At 35.6% G+C, this 13,054-nt stretch overlaps 1 protein-coding gene across 1 annotated transcript; it reads left to right on the forward strand.

Moving 5' to 3' along the window:
- The first annotated feature begins 5,403 nt into the window (after positions 1-5,403).
- Positions 5,404-12,711, forward strand: MSMO1 (methylsterol monooxygenase 1). The gene is made up of 5 exons (XM_006896656.1): positions 5,404-5,658; positions 8,570-8,718; positions 10,212-10,338; positions 11,072-11,226; positions 12,516-12,711. The coding sequence occupies exons 1-5, from the start codon at positions 5,404-5,406 to the stop codon at positions 12,709-12,711; spliced, it is 882 nt and encodes a 293-aa protein (XP_006896718.1).
- The last annotated feature ends 343 nt before the right edge of the window (positions 12,712-13,054 follow it).

Genomic DNA, 13,054 nt, shown 5'->3' on the forward strand with positions numbered 1-13,054 from the left:
AACAACAGCAGAATTTATAGGAAGCTCCATGTTGTAGTGGGAAAGCAGGTTGGAGGGAGGTGGTTAAGTAAATGGGAAGGATCCCGATGAAAAGACAGGATAATAATGGGCATGGTCCAATGGTGATTCATTTTGTAAAATATAATGCATGAAAATGACTGTATGAAACACAATGTATGCAAACCAATTAAAAAAAAATTGCACTGTCAGTGCTAAGGCACCCTGTTCAAACCCCTCAGCAGTTTTGCAGGAGAAAAATGGTCAGTCTCCTCCTGTGGGATTTACAACTTTGAAAAAACCTTCTGGAATGTCAGCTGTGAGTCAGTTTCAACATATATAAATAACAACAGTAACAAATGGAAGTCATAAGAGACAGGAGAGTTATTTTGTTTTGAGTTGAGTAGATAGATGATGATGCAGTTCAACAATTAAGAGACTTTTTTAAAAAAAAGTCAGTCATTATCTTGGGTGTCAGAACTGACTTAGAGCTGGCCTTCCAAGACGATTTCCAAAGCTGTAAACGACACAAAAGGGGATAGCTCATCTTTTTCCCATGGAACTATTGGTAGATTTGAATCCCAGGGAGATGGGACCTTTGGGTTACCAGCACAGCCCCCTGTAGACTGCAACCACTAGAGCTCCTTGGTTAGGGACTAAAGAAGGCAGAAGGTATTTAGAAGGGTTAAGAGGAGCAATTCCCTAAAATTTTGAACATGTTGATTGTAACGTACCTCTGGACCATCTAATTACAGATGGCTAGTTAAGGCCTAAAAGTATGAAAAACAAATCTTTTTAAAACTAGAAAGTGATTATTATCATTGAGAGAAATCTGGAATATTAAAACAAAAGTAAAGGGCATATTTGGAAAACTTCACAACCTCAACTTTTGTTTGTCATCAAATTGGACCCGATCACAGGGGAGATTGCCCATCCATTCACAGAGTAGCTGGTGGTTTCAAACCTTGTGACTTTGTGATTGCAGTTCAGCTTCTTAACCACTAGGCCACCAGCACTTCCTAACTTCAACTCTGGTGTTCTCAAAATCTCTACTACAAACTAAATTTAAAAGTGCTATATCCTTTCTCATCTCCTTGTTGAGTCGTTTGACCTTATTTTTTTCTTTTCTTTTTTTCTTTCCCCCTCTACCTGAAACGTTTACACTAAACCATCCCTTAAACCCTTTTTCCTCCATGGTCACCTTTTTCTTGTTCCAGGCTCCAGACTCAATTTAGATTGCATCCTCATGAAACTTCTTCCCAGTCCTCTGTTCTCATAGTATATATTGTGTTTCCCCCTTTGTCCTTACCATATGCTTTTGCCTTGATTACTTGTTTGTATTTCTCACTAGATTTTATGTTTTGTGAATTAGGTAAGGGTAGCAGCCAGCAAAGTAGCTGGACATTTTTCTTAGGTGTCTGTTTTCTCTGACTTATAGCAACCCAATGAATAACCAGTCAGAATTTGCCTGACCCTGTGCCATCTTCACAGTCTATACTGTGTGTAAGCCATTCTTATGTCAGTCCATCTCTTCTGCTCCTTCACTGACTCTGCTTTTCCAAGCATGGTATGTTTTTCCAAGGACTGGAGCCTCGTGATAACATGTCTCAAGTATGTGAGATGATGTCTCATCAACCTTGCCTCTGTGGAGCACTTTGGCTACACTTCTTCCAAGCAGGTTTGTTTGATTGTCTAGTGATAAACAGTTTCCCTGACAACCCAAAGATTCATGGTTTGAATCTGCCAGCCGCTCCATGAGAGAAAATGGGCGATCTCCTCCCAGATGATTTACTGCCTCTGAAAACTCACTAGAGGGTCAGCTATGAGTTGGTTCAGATTCATAAGGTACATAACAGTATTTTTCATTAAACACAGTTCAAAGGCATCAGTTCTTTGAGCTTCTAACTTAGCATCTAATTTTTATATGTATATGAAGTAATTGAAAATATCAAGGCTTGGGTCAGGCCCTTCTTAGTGTTTAAACACACATCCTTTGTTCTTTAGCAATGTTTAAAAGTCCCTGAGCAGATTTGTCCAAAATTTGCACATTGTTTGTGATCATAAGGACAAATTAGGGAGCTCTAGTATAGTCAGTAAGGAGTTAACACTGCTAATCCAAAAGGTGGCACCTTCCTGGTAGTTCATATCCACCCTGGTTCCACAGAGAAAGATGGGCAAATCCCCTCCCATGCAAGTTACTGTTCCTAAAACCCTCTGGTGGCCTGGTAGTATGAAACTGTGCCACCTACCCATAGACAAGTGGCTCAAGTCTACCACCTGCTCCATGGGAGAGGAATAGGCAATTTCCCATGTGGTTACTGCCTCTAAAAACCCACTGGAGGGTCAGCTATAAGTTGGTTTTGACTCAATAGCATGTAATAACAAAAAAAGCCCAGTTAACCATGAGTCCAGCAATAGACAATGAGTGATTCAGTGAAACACAAATTTTTGACTGAGTGAATGAATGCACCTAAACCTGAAGAAACGAAGAAAAAGAATATTTCAAGAAGAACTAAAAAACCCTCAAACTCATTGCTGCTTAGTTGGAACCTACTCATAGCTTACCCACCAGTTTTAAAAAGCTGTAAATAGCATGAGAAATTGTCCATCTTTCTCCCACAAACAGCTGGTGGATTCAAACCACCTGCCGTAAGATTGACAGTACAGCTCCATGCCACTAGGCCATGAGAGTTCCTGCCATCTCGTGGAGGCCTCAGTAAATGTGCAGTTTAGTCCAGTATAGCATAATGGTAAAATGCCTTAGGCTGCATTACTTATTAGTTACACAACTTCAGGTGAGTTCCTTAAGTTTGGCTAAAAGCTACTCATACAGCTATAGAATGGGGGAAATGTTCTCATAAATATATGGCAATAATTAAAGTTAATGATATATAGGAAGAACAAAAATAATACATAGAAAACATGTAGCTGTCTTAGAACACAGTTTTTGGCATATAAAAAGGGCTCAGCGGTTGTTAATTCCTTGTTAATTATTACAATGTCATGCATTATCTTACAGACTCATTGGAAGAATTATGTACATTTTGCAGATGATAAAACTGAGACTCAGAGATACCAAAACTTGTTCTGTGTTACATAGCTGGGAAATTGTACTGGTTCAGCATCTCCAGACTTTGTAATGACCTCACAAAAAACTGAGCATTGGCATACTTGTTTTCTTTTACAACTTAGATGCTCACTAAGGAAATCTTAAAGGAACTCTGGCTTAGTGGTAAGGAGTTGTGCTGCCAGCCTAAAAGCTAGCAGCTGCTCAGAATGAGAAAGATGGGCGATTTACTGTCACTGAGAACCCATTGGAAGATAATTTGTGAATCATTTCCGACTTGACAGTCCATAAGAAAAATAAATTCTTGTTGTGGACAGTAAACTTAAGTTGTATGTGGTTGAGTAAGTTGCAAGGTTAAGGGTTAAGCAGCAGTCACAGGCTCTGTGTAGATCTTTCTGTTGAGAAAGCAGTAATAGAGTTTAGGGAAGCTTTTCTCTAGAAAGGAAGATTTGAGTGTTTTTAAACTTCATCTGTGCAGAGGAAAAGAAAAAGGGTAAAAAGTAAGTGATTAACAGTATGTTGATAATTAAGGTCAGAACACTTGCCAGTCTTAGAGGAGAAGGTAAATGAGTGAAGAGACATTTGTAGGTTGAGGTGGCGTGATGGAAGACTATATTCTTCACTTGAGCATGAGTTGGGCAGAAGAGTTGAGTCCAGTAATCTGAAGAAATGGCTAAGTTTCCTGATATCTTCCTGAGTCTGGAGTACATTGTAAGCAGAATCCTTAGATGACTGCAGAGGCTACTTGTTCGGCTTGGTTTTTAGAGTGTTCTATCATAATTTATAAGTTAAATACCCCAATGAAGATTTTTAGAAAAATGATATTCTTTTTAGTCTGGTTTTGTTTTTGTGGTTTTTGTTGTTTCTTTAATTAGGTGATTATTACAGTACTTAATGCCACTAAAACGTGCTCATTTAAAAAATTAAAATGCTACAGGAGGTAGAAAATGAAAAATGACATTTTTCCTTATTTTCCATAACCCAAACCTTAAGACACACCCATCTTAAATTGTTCTCTTATCTACATTTCTTAATTTTGTTTATGTGTCTGTGCACATGTGTGCATGTGTGTGTATATACATATGCATGGAATATGTAGATAAAACATTCTTTCCACAAAAATGGGGGCTGTTGCTATACATGTTAGTCTGCAAACTTACTACGTCTCTCATCACTGTATTTTAGACATCTTTATACATTTTGGAAATAATGTGTGGAGCAAGTCTAAAGGAATCATTTATCTGACATCATGCCCTTACTTCGTGTCTGTTACATTTTGGTGATTCTCAAAAGAATTCAAATGTTTTCATGATGCAGTTGCACACTTAATAGACCAGCAGACAAAAGCCACCACACTCATTGCCCTCCTGTTGATTCCAGTTCATGACACTGTACCGTCAGGTGTCTGAGGCTGTATATCTTTACAGGAGGAAACAGCCCATCTTTCCCCCCCGAGTGGCATAATATGTCCTGCACCACCAGGACTCCATAAAAGGCTACAGTATAGTGCAAACATAATTTTTGTGTGCCATGGGAAACCAAAAAATTTGTGCAACTTCCTTTATTATAGTAATATAAAATTGAACCAGTCTTGTCCTTGAGGTACACATATATGTAGAATACAGGTTTTGTTTTTTTGGTTTTTTTTTGTTTGTTTTCCATTATTTTGAATGGTTAAATATTTGTTTACTGAATAACTTTTCTCTGATTTATCTCTTATTGGTAGGCTTCTTTAGGTTTCCTGTTTATTCCTGTTTTTGCTGTTGTAAGCAATGCTTTCTTCATTCTTGGTATGCCTTTTAGTACATTTTAGTGAAAATTTTTAGGTCAGAGAGTTTGTTTTTAATCATTAATTTTTCTTTGTTACATAAATTTTTGAGAGAGGTGAAAGGCATTCCCTTTGTGAACAGGAGATTAACAAGAATACCTTTTCTCACCACTCCTATTTAGTTCTGTATTGAAAGTCCTAGCCAAAGCAGTAATGCCAAAAAAGGAATTAAGACTTCCAAAATGACAAAAGAATTAAAACTACATTTAATCATGGATTTTTCTTGATCACTGTCTTTTTATTCCCCAAGAAAAGTATTTCTTTATTATGTAGAAATTTTTCCATGAAAACCACAATTAAGGTCTCTTTCAAATTATTTTAAATTCGTTATCCGCTGTTCTTTTAATAATGGGAGAGTTAAAAATAATATGTGTCTTTTAAATCAATGTATGGAACTAGTGATAACGGTATCTAAGATTTCCCCCCCCTGTTTAAACTTTCAGAATTTCATTCATTTTGACCTTTACTTTTTTTTAACAGAATCACCAGGCTGTCTACAGAGATTTGGAAAATGGCAACAAATGAAAGTGTCGGCATCTTTAGTTCTGCTTTCCTGGCTGTGGAGTATGTTGATTCCCTTTTACCAGAGAATCCTCTGCAGGAACCATTTAAAAATGCTTGGAACTATATGTTGAATAATTACACAAAGTTCCAGATTGCAACATGGGGCTCCCTTATTGTTCATGAGGCTCTTTATTTCTTAATTTCTTTACCTGGATTTTTGTTTCAATTTATACCTTACATGAAGAAATACAAAATTCAGAAGGTGAGTGTAATGTACTTTAAATGGAATATTAAGAAATTAAGTAATTAAAAATAAATAAAGCTTTTGCAATATAGTTTTGATTTGAGAGACTGCAGTTCAGTGGTGTCCAGTATGTGATATGTGCCACGTTTGTAATTCTAAATTTTCTAGTGGGGAACATAGTTTAAAAAGAAAGTGAAAATTAATTTCAACATATTGTAATTTGACCTGTTAGTTAGAAGCAGGATTGGCGTCCACTTCCTAAATAACATACCTCCAGAAAGCCTGTGAACTTTGATTAATATCAATAGTTGTAGAGGGGCTTCAAGCCTTTTGTTCATAGGGTCGCTGTAAGTCGTGCTCAGCTCGAAGCAATCAACAATTCTAAAATGTCATTTCAGCAGATAACCAAATTTTTTTAACAATGAATGATACTATTTTCATACTACATGCTTGAAATCTAGTATATGGTTTACCCTTAATTTTTAAACTAGCTAAAAGGAAAAGAATGGGGATTTGTATTATCTTACTATTCCATTCCTTGTTATCCTAGCAAATAAAAGTGTTGGTGAGCATGATAGAAAATATCCCTTCTCGTTTTATAAACATTAAGAACATAATAGGCTAACATGTAGGCTAATGAATTTGATAGAATTTTCAGGAAAGAAAATTGCTCTGTTTATTTTATATATATATATCTCACCAGTTAATAAAGAACGTAATTTCAAATGCCTCCTATTTTCTGAAAGTTCATGCTAAACTAAAACTAAAAGCTACACATTAATAGTAGAAAGTTACCACCTCAAGAGTGTATCCATGCAAAGTAATTTACACTTAGGGTGCAGTGGGGTAGACAATCAGTGTTGACAGTTACTCTTGTCAGTCTGTCAACTTAATAAAACTCTCCAAGGGAAGAACAAAAGGGAAAAAAGAGGAAAAAATCATTGGTGCCTCAAAGAAGCCTCCTGCCATCCTAAATTGAAGATTCAGAAGCTCTGAAACTATTTTTTATCAAAAACTTTACCTTGAAAGATAGTTCTGTTTGAATGTCTGAGTTCTAGCGCATCCGTAGAGTAATTCTGGCTGCCAGGTGTCACATATTGAATTATTTATTGGGCTATACATGGCAGGCGAAAGTATTATTTTCCTCTCTCTCTCTGTTAGTAAGCTCAGTACACTCTACATTGTCTCCTTGGTCATAAAGAGGACTTTTCCCTTGTAAAGGGTTTATGTATGAGTGGTTTTAAAATAAAATGCAATGAAAAAACAGTAATTTCATTGGTTATAATTAGTTCATTATAATCTAATATCAAAAGCATCAGAGATTGAAAGGCTGGGTAGTGATCGATTCAAGAGTATACTTAGCATGTATCTTTTGAGCTCACAGTCTTAACATTCATACTGTACTTTTTTGATAGGAAAAGAAATTGTGATTTGAAGTGAATGAAAATTTTCAAGTGTATAATATAGTATATACTGATGATGAATTTATGCTTTATGAATGTAAATTCCTGAAGAAATAGGGTATAAAAAGTTGTTGGTACAATGAAATAATACTGAAAACTTTCTGCTTTCAAGCAGAATGGACACTTTGACTGTTAATGGATATGCTTGCTAGCTGAGAAAGGATTTATAGGAATAAAAAGGGTAATGGGTAGACCTTGCTTTCCTATTAAAAAAGTTGTAAAGTTAATTCTCTAGAAATGTCTCCTTAAAAAATATATGTAATAAAACGTTTCTGAAGTTGTAAGCTCTAAAAAAGGTATTCTTTTGTATTAGAACCAAATTATGTAAAGGAGTAAATTATTGTTAGGTGTGTCTTTATTACTAACTATCTTTAGCTAATTTATGTGTACTGTGTGATTTATTATCCATAGTTGAATTTTTTAAAATTGTTGTAATTTCTTTACCTCACGAGTATCAGCTTTTAGCCTGCAGTTTACATGAGAAATAAGAAACAGTTCTATCGTTTGCCTAAGCTGAAACCTTCAGTTTATTTTGCTAATAGTCACAGGCTAGATGTTTAGTGTAGAGGCTCAGATAATGATTCTTAAAATATAAATGTTATTATTAGGTGCTGTTGAGTGAAAGACAACTCATAGCTACCCTGTGAACAAAAGATAAGGACCCAGTACAGCAGTTACCATGTCAGTCCAACTGGCTGAGGGTCTTCCTCTTCTTCACTGACCCTCCATCCTTCCCAACATCATGTCCCTCTCCAAAGAATAGCACCTCCTAGCAATGTATCCAACATGTGTGAAGCAAAGCCTCTTCGCTCTTACCTCCAATGAGCACTCCAGCCGCACCATTTTCAAGACATATCTGTTCGTTTTCAGGGCGGTCCATGGAATGTTCAGTGCTCTTCTCCAACACCACAACTCAAAGGCATCCGTTTTTTTCTCTGTCATCTTTATTCATTGTCCAAGTCTTGGATGCATAACTAGTAATCGGAAGGACTATGGCCTGAATGACACACCTTCATCCTCAAACTGACATCACAACTGCTCAGTAATTTGGAAAGGTCCCCAACTGCAGATTTTTCTAGTGCAATGCATCTCCTTATTTCCTGCCTGCTCATACCAAGGTTGTTAAAACATAAATAGAAGGACATTAAATTACCTATTTTAATGTCCAGGGAACCAAGTTGTAAGTTGTTGTGTACCACTGAATTAAATCTGACCCTCTGAAGGTTTTTCAGAGGCAATTAATCACACGAGAGGAGATTGCCCATCCTTCTTCAACTTCTTAAAATAGTGATTATGGTTATGAAGAGTATATGAGAGTAGATTGTTGTGTTCCCTGGGCTTTGGAATAACGTAATTATAGTTGTATATAAACATTAAATAAGAATTGTGAATTCATTTCTAGTTGTTAAGCTAAATTAGTGATAGCAGAGGTTAACATAAATATTGTGACCTTTTTTTCTCCACAGGATAGAACAGAATCATTGGAAGGCCAGTGGAAATGTTTTAAAGCACTTCTCTTTAATCACTTTTTTATCCAGCTGCCTTTAATCTGTGGAACTTACTATTTTACAGAGTATTTCAATATTCCTTATGAGTGGGAAGCAATGCCAAGATGGTATGTTAGACAAAAACTTAATTTTGCATTCAATGAATGTTTATTACCTGGTTAAAATATAGCCAGTACTTATTTGATTAGTACAGTATCCAACTCAAGCTCAGCTCTTGCTCTCAAGTTGGAACCGACTCATAGCTGAACCTCCAGTACATTTTCTGAGGCTCGGCCTTCAGTTAATAGTTTAACTCTGTGGACTATGCCAAGAATTCAAGTTGACCTAGCTTGTGGTAGTTCCATGTAATTTTCAGTGGCTACGATTTCATGATATTGCCAGTTTGTCTTTGGGTAGACTTCAACCCTTTCCATTAACAGTAGAACTCTTACATATACCGTTCGGTGACTCTAGTTCATATAGAGTATCTGAATGTAAATATTTATGTTCAGTGATATTTGTATTCCGTACATGATAGTGTTCCAGCTTATAAATAATTTTTCTATGTAGATTTTACTCAAAGTACAATTTCTGGGTATGTGTACATTTGTATGTGAATGTTTCTCTTTTTTGCCAAAGTTAAACTTCCTGTTTTTTTCTTTGCTAAAAAAATGATTTTAGTATTTAAGGTGCTTTGTTAGAGTACTCCTTAACATGTCAGGCTGCTAACCAAAAGGTCAGTAGTTTAGCACATCCAGATGATCCCAGGGAAAAATGGCAGTCTCCTATAAAGATTTACCGCGTCAGAAGCCCCATGGAGGGCTTTTATGAGTCACAGTTGTCTCAGGGGCAGTGGGATGAGTTCATTTTAGTTCAGGTCAGTTTTATTGTTTATTTCTGTAAGTTTTACATTTTTTTTTCTTAAATCTAAGTTTTATACCAATAAATTTATGTGAAAATAATGTAAAATTGACAAAAATTCAAAGAAATGAAATCAGAGTTAAGAGAGAATCCCACTCTGCCCTTGAAGGCATGTCATGTAACCATTTTTTATCTAATTTTGAGAATTAGTTGGTTAGTATATGCCAGTAGGTCAAATGTTGTTGTTGTTGTTATTATGTGCCGTCGAGTTGCTTGTGACTCATAGCGACCCTAAGTAGAACAGCCCTAAACTCTGCTCTATCTTGTGCCAATTGCACTGCCTCTGACACACACATCCCGATTACCCCAGTCACCTCATAAAAGGCCTTCCCCTCCTGCACTGTCCCTCCATCCTCCCAAGCATGATGTCCCTGTCCAAGGACCTGTCCCTCCTTACAACATGTCCAAAGTATGTCAGTCAAAGCCCCAGAATCCTTGCCTCCAAGGAGCATCCTGGTTTAACCCTCTGCAGGATAAGTCTGTTTTCCTAGCAGTCCATGGTACACTCAAGACTTCTCTAGCACCACAGCTCAAAGGCATCAATTCTCCTTCTATCCTCCCTAGTCATTGTCCCAACTCTCTGATGCGTAACAAGTGGTGATTATTTCATTTTATGTAATATCTTAAGCCATAATCTCAAGAGTTTAGATTGTTTATATAAAAATTATTTCACACTCATTACGGTGTTTTTGCCTTTAAGGTCTATGCTTTTGTTAAGATGCTTTTTCTGTGCTGTGATTGAGGATACCTGGCACTATTTCCTGCATCGACTCTTACACCACAAAAGAATATATAAATACATTCATAAAGTTCATCATGAGTTTCAGGTATGTGAAAATTAAGAATTTTTGTAATTAAACACAGTTGCTCTTATTTTTATTATGCAAACATTTAAATAAAATTGTTGATATGTTTTAATTTCCTTCTTCTTTGGAATGATTACAAAGAGCATTACACACACATCAACCTCTTCTACAGATTTTCTACATATAAATTAATGGTAAATTATTGAGTACTGAAAAACAGAGTATTACATGAAGTGTCTATATTTGTGGCCAGAACAATATCCTGACACAGTTGGATCTACATGAGAATTTGATGGAAGCTTAGTGATTCCAAATTTGTTCAAAATCAAACCTAAAACAGCAACCCTTTAATGCAATTTAAACTTCTCAAACAGATGCAGCTTCTGTTTTTACCACTTGACTCTTTCCCACAAAAGTAGTAATTTTTTTTTTCAGTGTTGCTAAATGTTTTTATTTGGGTTTGACAGGTTAGCTAAGGTCAGTATTTTCTATGTTGATTTTAATTATATGGTTTACCAAATACTAAATCAGTAATCCCTTTCTTGTTAGAGGAAATTCAAAGGCAAAGATAAAAATTGAGTTCCACTCAATTGTTAATATGCTTTTCTTGAACCATTGGAACAGTTCTTGATATTATATTAAAAGCTAATGGGTTAATATATTACTGCTATATTGCTACATGTTTAAATTGAAGGTTTATAAAACTATATGCATAAATAACAGACTTTAATAAGGAATTCTTACTTTATTTCAGGCTCCGTTTGGAATGGAAGCTGAATATGCACATCCTGCAGAAACCATAATTCTTGGAACTGGATTTTTCATTGGAATTATGCTTTTCTGTGATCATGTAGTACTACTTTGGGCATGGGTGACCTGTCGTTTAATAGAAACTATAGATGTCCATAGGTAAGTTTATGCTTCTGGTCATTTGATGAGTTATGAAATATGCTTCTGATCATAAGATTATCTATAGACTAATAGAAGCTTATTGTGTTAATGGTATTATGGAGGTGGGGAAGACTCATCACTGGATAAAAGTTCAAGTAATAAAAAAACTTTTATGATACAAAGGAACTTTTGCCCTTTTTATGCTTTTATAATTTATATTTAAGAGAATATATTCATGATTATTTGGGCCGATAAGTCTTTTTCTTACTGGTTATATAAATTTTGTTATGTGTCTAGTGACTGTTTTCTCCTTATTTATATTTTAACTCTTGGTAGTATTTTCATGGTGCTGCTGTTTTTAGTTTTTCTATAATCAAATTGCCATTCATTTCCTTGATTTCTTTTGCATTTCCTGCCTTGGTTAGGAAGGCCTTTCTTGAAAAATTTTGGTTTAAGCAGAAATATATATGCCATTTATTTAAAAGATGATAAAATACCAAAATTGAATATTATCAATTTCTTTCTCTTTCTTTGATTAATCTAAACCAGTTTCTCACTTGGATAAATAATACTAAAACCCTGAGCTTTTGCTGAGCTTCTCTCTTCGCCTCACAATCCCCTCTGCCCCCATTAATGGCCAAAGCACAGACCTCCAGATAAATAGGGAGATTGGTGGTTTAGTCCACAGGATATTGAGCTGTTACCGAAAGACAACATTGCTGGGGGTTGAATCCACTGGCTGTTCTGTAGGATAAAGGTGGACAGGTCACTTCCCTTTATAACTGACAGCCTCAGAAACCTAATGGAAGCCTGCTCTGAGTTGGAACTGACTCAGTGGTAGTAAGTTTGAATTATAATATGTACGTGTTTCATAGACTGTTCTCTGTGTTGGGAGACGTTTTATGGCACGGTATTTACATTTAATGACTTTTAAATGCTTTTATTGTTCTGATTTTTTATTATTTTACAGTAATTATTCTTTGCATTTGACTTCCATTACTATTTGGTCAGAAGAAATTAATTACTGACCCTTCCGTAGGTTTTCATAGGTTGTAACCACAGGGGAAGAGATACTGCCTGTCTTTCTCCCCTTGGGGCAGTGAGTGTATTTGTGCCTTTGAGTTGTTAGCACAACTCCTTACCCAGTAGGTCACCAGAGTGTGCTTTTTTTTTTTTAGTTTTCTTTCTATAAATTTTTGTCTTTTATAAACATTACGGAAATAAAATTACGAGGGAAAATAGACTGCTGTTTACGTTAGCTAATGAGCATTTGATTATTTCCTTAACTTTTACTGTTTTTGTTTCAGTGGTTATGATATTCCTCTCAATCCTTTGAAACTCATCCCTTTCTATGCTGGTGCACGGCATCATGATTTCCACCATATGAACTTCATTGGCAATTATGCGTCAACTTTTACATGGTGGGATAGATTGTTTGGAACAGACAGTCAATACAATGCCTACATTGAGAAGATGAAGATGATGGATAAAAAGACAGAATAAATCTTTCCTGTAAACCTACTTGAAGATACAACTTTTCCTGAATTGAAACTAGTAGCAAACATTGCTTCTTGGGAGCAGAAAAAAAGCATTTGTCTTGGCTGCTAAGTGATAAAAAGAACATTAACAACCTTTAATTTGCTTCCTGGTGGGAACTCTTTCTATTTTACATACAAGTCCTGTTGTACAAATAAATAAATATATATTTACATACAGTTTTCACAAGGAGATCTTAAATACCATTTTGCTAACTTTACAAAAAGGATCTTAAGTATTAGAAAAGGTATTAATCCACCCATCTAGTAATACTATAGTTCTGAAGTTTAAACTGGTCCTTAAATCTTTT

The sequence above is a fragment of the Elephantulus edwardii genome, unplaced genomic scaffold (assembly GCF_000299155.1).
Source record: "Elephantulus edwardii isolate Elephantulus edwardi_28Jun2011 unplaced genomic scaffold, EleEdw1.0 scaffold00188, whole genome shotgun sequence".
NCBI lineage: Eukaryota > Metazoa > Chordata > Mammalia > Macroscelidea > Macroscelididae > Elephantulus > Elephantulus edwardii.